The following is a 6,331-nucleotide window of genomic DNA, read 5'->3' as shown; positions in this document are numbered from 1 at the left end:
CTCAGGGCGGTGGCGCGAAGCGGCGTCGCCTCAGCGCGGTGGCGGGAAGCGCCGTCGCCTCCCTGCCCTGGGGGCCGCTCTGTGCCCCCCCACCCGCTTCCCCTCAGGAATGCGCCTTAAACTCCTCGGCGTCTCCTTCCCTGAAAACCGGTAGCCCCGTCCCGACATTTGCAGATGACAGGAGGGGAAATTTTGCCCGTGGGGAGGTTGCGGAGGGCTTGAGGGAAGGTTTCAGGCGGGGGGAGCGTGTGAGGTGTGGGGGTTCAGGTTAGGAATAGGCATCGAGGGAGTGAGAAAGCTTGTGGGGCTGGAGAGGAGCGTCAGACCTCGGGGGAGAGCGAAGAAGGGGCGACGGGCGGTGAGGGTGGGGAGGATCAGAAGAGAGCCGCGGGGGGAAAAAAGGGGATGGGAAAAGAGAGGAATACTAGGAGAAAGAAAAGTACTAATTTAAGAATATTGACGCGTGGGTGGGGAAAAAAAAAAAAACACCACAAATCCAACCACGATGCAGAGCACTCTGTGTCTGGTGTAACTTAGCTTCGAAAACTTTAAAAATCTCCTCAGCTGACTCCTGGAAGGGAAAGCCGCATCTAAAGCACTAAGAAAACCCAAGGCTCCGCCGCCTCTGCTGTCAGTGAACTCTGTTTCCAAGTACAGCTGCATACATTAGCAGCCCATAATGAGCCTTGCAGAGAACAGCGGGTATATTTGGGGAACTCATGCCTGGATGGTGTCTCCGTGCGACACGGTGACCGTGGTGCGCTCGCCGCGTAGGTGCGTGCTGCACGTGGTGCAGCTTTACGCAATCCACTTTTCCTATATAGAAGGAGTTGGGATCCTGGAGAGCTTGTCCCACACAGTCACCCAGTAACTACCTATCATATAGCAACTTCCCAGTTACCATCACGGGTTTTTTTGAGATCTATTTTAGCACGAAGGAGCCATTTGATTTCATCTCTCCGGTGATTTACCCCTTAACAGTGCTCTTTGCGGAGAGACTCCCAATGGATGTCAGCAACCCCTGAACTTGAGCCCCTGCTCTGAAGTCGCAGAGCCTCAGCTGCTACGATGGTTCATCCTTGCTCCCAGGACTTCAGTTAATCTGTGATGAGCTTCATCAGCTGCAAAGCTGCCACTGGAGCTCACTTTCAATCCACCTTCCGTAACTGCTTTTACTTGGTTAGGTTTAGGGCAGCAGCAGTCATTCACCCCACAGGGCTAATCCTGTCACACACAAAGGATTTTTAGCACCTTTCCTCGCTTTCCGTTTTGTCTCACAGCAAACTCAACGTGCCAGGCAGGGATTTGTTTGCCTTTGCCATCTTTCACCCTCGTTAGTGCCAGCTGGTGCAGTTGCAAGCACCTGGGGTTTGCACCTTCCTCATTTCATATCCTGCTGCTTTAGATGTGATCCACCTGGCTGCTTCCTTGCTTTTGAGGCTATTTATGACTACCACTATCTTAATCATCACCTTGCATTACCTGTGACAGTGGGGACTCCAGCTTCTTAGTCATCAGTGACCTCTTCCCTTTCATCACAGTTTGGCATGTTTCTGATAAGAGCCTTCATGTGTTTTACCCTCTTATTTTCAAAGGGAACTCCTCAGATACTCATATAACACGTGCACTTTCCTCAAATTCTTCCAAGCTTTTTCTTGCAATGCTCACTAAAAATATCGGGCTGTTTGGGAGCGAGAACTCCTGCCTGTTGTGCAGTGCTATTTTCTAGGTTTCCTGCTAGCCCTCCTTTTTGCCCCTGTCACTTGGGAAGCTTTATGGAGCAGGGCTTTCCTGTGTTTATACAGCTCCTAGTGTGGTAGAGATTTAGCCTCTGACTTGGAACTCTAGATGCTATGGTCAAATAAATAATAAATCACAGTAGCTTGCTGTAAGAAGATAACTGGCTGTTAAATATTAACAGAAAAAAAGATGTCTACCTTTTCGATATTAACCTTCATAATTAATACAAATAACATGCATTATTTTTCATAACCAAATGCATCCTAGAGAGATGAAGAACATGGTTCAAATTTTGGTAAAAATATTTTACAATAAGTAATAACTTGGGTTTGATTTTTTTAAATCTTGTTTGGTTTTATTTAATTCCCGAGTTTTTAGTACAGCACTGACGACATGTACTTACCTGCTTTTCACTGCTGTGACCACGCTAATAAGCCCGTAGATCTTCCTCCTGTGTCTGAGAATCCTCAGCTGACGTCAGACTTCCACACTGGTTTAACATAGCCAATATTCATGACACACTGTTTTGAGGGAGATTGTTGAGATTTCTGTAGGCTTGTTAATGCTTTGGGACTCTTTGCCCTGCAACATGCTTGTTAGTGCTCCCTTACCAGAATGTTAGTTTTTAGAGAAAGACCTTAAATAGAGCTTTTCAAACTGAGTAGAATCATTACCAACATCTAGTCTCATCTCCTGATATTACCCTTATCTGGTGGTAAAGATTAATCTCATTCAGCTTCTTTTTTTTCCAAGGGGCCCACTGGAGACTTGCATTAGGGTAATCAAAAGAAGAACTGGGATCTACCCTGTTTTATCTCTGTCTCTCCATGCACAAGTATATAGGTGAATAGCTTGCTGCAAATGCAATGTGGTAATTGTGTGTCCATGTGTCTCTTTCGAAGCTGAGAAACATGCCGGTGTGTCTTGCGTGACAGTGTCTATGGATGACATACAGTTTGAAGAGGCTGCCAGGTACAAAACCAGCTAACAACAGTCAAATGTTTTCATTCTAGAGATTCTTATTTGGCAGAGATAAACTGATGCGTTATAAAATCTGAAATAGCAGGCCAATGAACTCCCCAGAGTCCCAGGGTTAAGTCTCAAAATTGCTCTTTTCTACCTGTGATAGCCTGACCCACCTAGAAACCAGATCAATTTCACAGGTCAAAAATAAACTGTAGTTGCTTTGACTTGGCAACCTTGATGCCAGGTGAGAAACCAATGGCCCAGTGATCTTTGGCTCTAGTTAAAGTGAATGCTGCAGGCCATTACATATCTCTGTCAAATAAAGAATACGTTCTTATAACAGTTACTGTATGAATTTTTTATTGTTGCAAGTGCTCTTTCAGTTTATTTCTTACCATTTCTTTCATCTCTTTTAAAAAAAACTTTGTTCATGTAACAAAATAGAAATGTTTTGCTTTTGTGGTCACAGAATATTGACTGAGTCTACAAGATAATACAGGACTTAATTTTTGTTTTAACCTTTGTTCATGATTTTCCAAGGAATAAAAGACACTGTAAGAGGAAATAGCACATCTATTCCTAAACCATATCTTTACAGAAACTTAAAGCCATTACTTTGCAGCTTTTGTGTGTTTCTACACCTTGCAATCTGGAAATTAATAAGTCCTTAGGTGGGATGGACCTGGTTACACAGGCCAACGCGCATGCAGGTGTCCTGACTGTGAACCAAGTAACACTGGCTGTCAGATGTACAACTGATGTAAATTTTAAACCATTTGCAGTACATGCTTGTAAAATAAGCATCCGCTCACACTTCTGAACAGCAGAGTAGTGGCCATTAGAATGAGAACTAGAACCAGTAACAAAGAAGTGAACATGGTCATACTGAGTCATACTGAGTCTAGAACTCAAGGGAATTTCTCGGTCTGTTTTACAAAACTAGTTTTAGGTGTTTGTCCTGCCTGTAATTGTTCTGTGTTTTTAGTTTTGTCCTTAGGAAAAAATCCAGTGTGTGAAAATTATAATCAGAGAGTCCTACAAATGAAGTCAGGGTACTGTTTTTCTTTCAGGCATAGTATTTCAGACTTCAGTAGCTTCAGAGCAATTTTCTCTCTTGTTTCTGAGAGCAGAACAGATCTTCTTTCTAATGAAAATACTTTTCCGTCCAAATTTGTTTCTAAGTGTGTCTCTAGTTCTCCTTTCACTTGTGGTGCCAATGTTTCATTTTTAACAGGAATATAGGGTGCAAATATAGTAACTATGAAGTGGTTTCAAGTAATTATTTTTCAGCCTCAGGTCATCCCTAACATGCTGTTTGTAGCTTACTTTGTAATTTCCTAGGTTTTACCAGATCTGGTTGATTATAAAAACATATCGCATAAGTAAGAGGGCTCTTGTGTCTCACCTCAGTAAATTAAAAAGATGTTTTGTAAGTTACCTGCTGTAAGGTTTCATTTACCTAACTCAGGTTACCAAATGTTCTGTAAGGATTAACTCTTCTGGGCATATTTCTTTTCAGTTGACATGCAAACAGAGATTTCCACACATCTATATATTGCAAAACTCAGTTTTATGCCATGATAACAAATAAATCCCTCTTCCTTGTATTTTCATACGCAGCAGGTCAGTGATAGTAAGAATATCTGAATTTAAATGACATTTATTTAAATTTCATTAGTGCTCCCTGTGTGCATCATATTCAGTTCATCCTGATATATTTCAAAAGCTTTCTGCCAGTTATAAGTGAAAGTGTGGTGTTCTGTGACTTCTGCCCTTACGTATCTGCTTAAATGCCCAAGCTGATCAGCTCTCTTGGCTTAAACAAATCAGTTTGTCCAAAATCAGAATACATGATACAATGCAAAACATTTAATTTTGAAACAGCTCCAGAAAGTATATGAAAAGACATTTCCTTATCGTACTGTCTGACCATCTCGGTTCTGACATCATTATTTTCCGATATGGCCGTGGACCCCAGAGGACCACACTTTTCTACAATGACATCCGAGTCCAGCTGCATAGACTGCTTGGAGCGCCAGGAGAGATGTCAGTCAGTCTTAATGTCTGTGAAGTCCAAACCCACCTTGTTGTGGGACTGGCGTCTGAGTGAGATCACATCCAGCTTTGTTCTGTTGTTCCCACCCCACAGTTTTGTCAAAGGAGGACAGACACAGACTTACCTCTCTCAACCTCCCTTATGCAATGTTCTTGCACGAAAGAAGAGAGGTCACCAGGGAAGTGTCGCTGACAAAGGTGAAATAAACAATCTGTACAGAAGAACAGCGCCCTGCCAGCAAGCCTGAGGTAGTGACCTCTGCACTCCCTGCTGGGCCCTCATGGACAATCCGGCATTGTGATATTCTTGGCAGGGACCATGACATCCTCTGCAAGCATCTGTAGAGACTCTGAACTCTCCCTCCTTTAAGGAAAGCCTCACACTCACTACCCGTATGTGTTGTGTTCAATCATGGTGTTTATCTAATGAATGCATTCTGTCTTTTTTCACCTTGTACTTGTCATTACTTCTATTGTTGTGTTACTGTAATCCTCTTGGGAGTCTTACGACAGCTACAGAGTCTTCAGAGGTGTTTCAGGGTACTTGACTGAGTTCTGTCTCTAAGCTTTCTAAAGCTTTTTTACGAGACCGTAATGTTAACTTCTTTTCCAAGCTTAAACATAAATACTGTGTTACTGTTCTGAACACATTCTCCTTTTTCTAAATGAGCTGGTGGTTCCCTTAGCTGTGGAGTTTAGAACTATTACGTTGGTGATTGTGCTTTTTCTTTGCAATGAGTGATGGAAAAACTCCTTCTGCATACATTCTTCAAAAGTTATTGAGGGCTGTCTATCTGCAGATGGTTTTCATTCTTTCCTCTAACCATTTTTGCCCCCTGTCTACTCAAAGACTTCCACTTGTGTTCTTGAACGTGAGCAAGAAAGAGTAAGTTTCAGTGTAGTTGGTTGTTCCTGTCTGGTACTGTAAAGGAGCTCTTTTCCTATTCCCCATTCTAGTGTTTGGTAACAATTTGTTTGAAGTTCTGGCACTGAGAGAAGCAATTTCAGAAAAGCCTTACCTTTTCATGTCAAAACCCTATTCATTAAGTTAGGAAGAAATTATAAAGAATTTTTTTTTTTTTTTTTATAAACTAGGGTCATACCTGTGCCAAATCCTTAGCTGTAAATGCCTGTTTCATAGTGGTCTGAGTGTCTTGAGTTGTATTTTGCAGTTTGTGCTTTGCCTGCTCTGGGACTGATCTCTAGCAGTTGTAAGTCAGTCTAAGTTCCCTGAAGGCAACGGCCTGATGCCCAGTTATTTTGGCTGTGGTTCTGACTTAGCATGCACATCATGTCCTTTTACTGCTCTGCTCAGTAAGACAACTTTAGGGGAAACTGCATTCTTTCTACCCTTTCAGCATCATTTTGTGTTAGGGTATTAGGGATTTGAAAACAAGGGTTACTCTTATTATCAACACATAACAGGTACTTTAGAAATTCCAGAAGGGAAGAAATTATTTTCTCATTTACATTTGATTCTATGTAGGTAAAAATATGTAATTCTTTTTAGGTATTCTATGTAGGTAAATGGGAAAGAGCAGTTGTTCAGAGGTATGCTGTTAGGACAGAA

At 42.2% G+C, this 6,331-nt stretch overlaps 1 protein-coding gene across 1 annotated transcript in view; it reads left to right on the top strand.

The window, feature by feature from the left end:
- The window catches only part of ACOT12 (acyl-CoA thioesterase 12), a 46,375-nt gene that overhangs the window by 16,396 nt on the left and 23,648 nt on the right, over positions 1-6,331 (top strand). Inside the window, exon 2 of the mRNA XM_035896614.1 lies at positions 2,643-2,712. Coding sequence (XP_035752507.1) covers positions 2,643-2,712 — 70 coding nt within the window. The remainder of the gene's footprint in view (positions 1-2,642; positions 2,713-6,331) is intronic.

The sequence above is a fragment of the Egretta garzetta genome, unplaced genomic scaffold (genome assembly GCF_000687185.1).
Source record: "Egretta garzetta isolate BGI_Z169 unplaced genomic scaffold, ASM68718v1 scaffold136, whole genome shotgun sequence".
NCBI classification, from domain to species: Eukaryota; Metazoa; Chordata; class Aves; order Pelecaniformes; family Ardeidae; genus Egretta; species Egretta garzetta.
The sequence above is the reverse complement of the archived record's forward strand: the minus strand, read 5'-3'. Positions and strand labels throughout refer to the sequence as shown.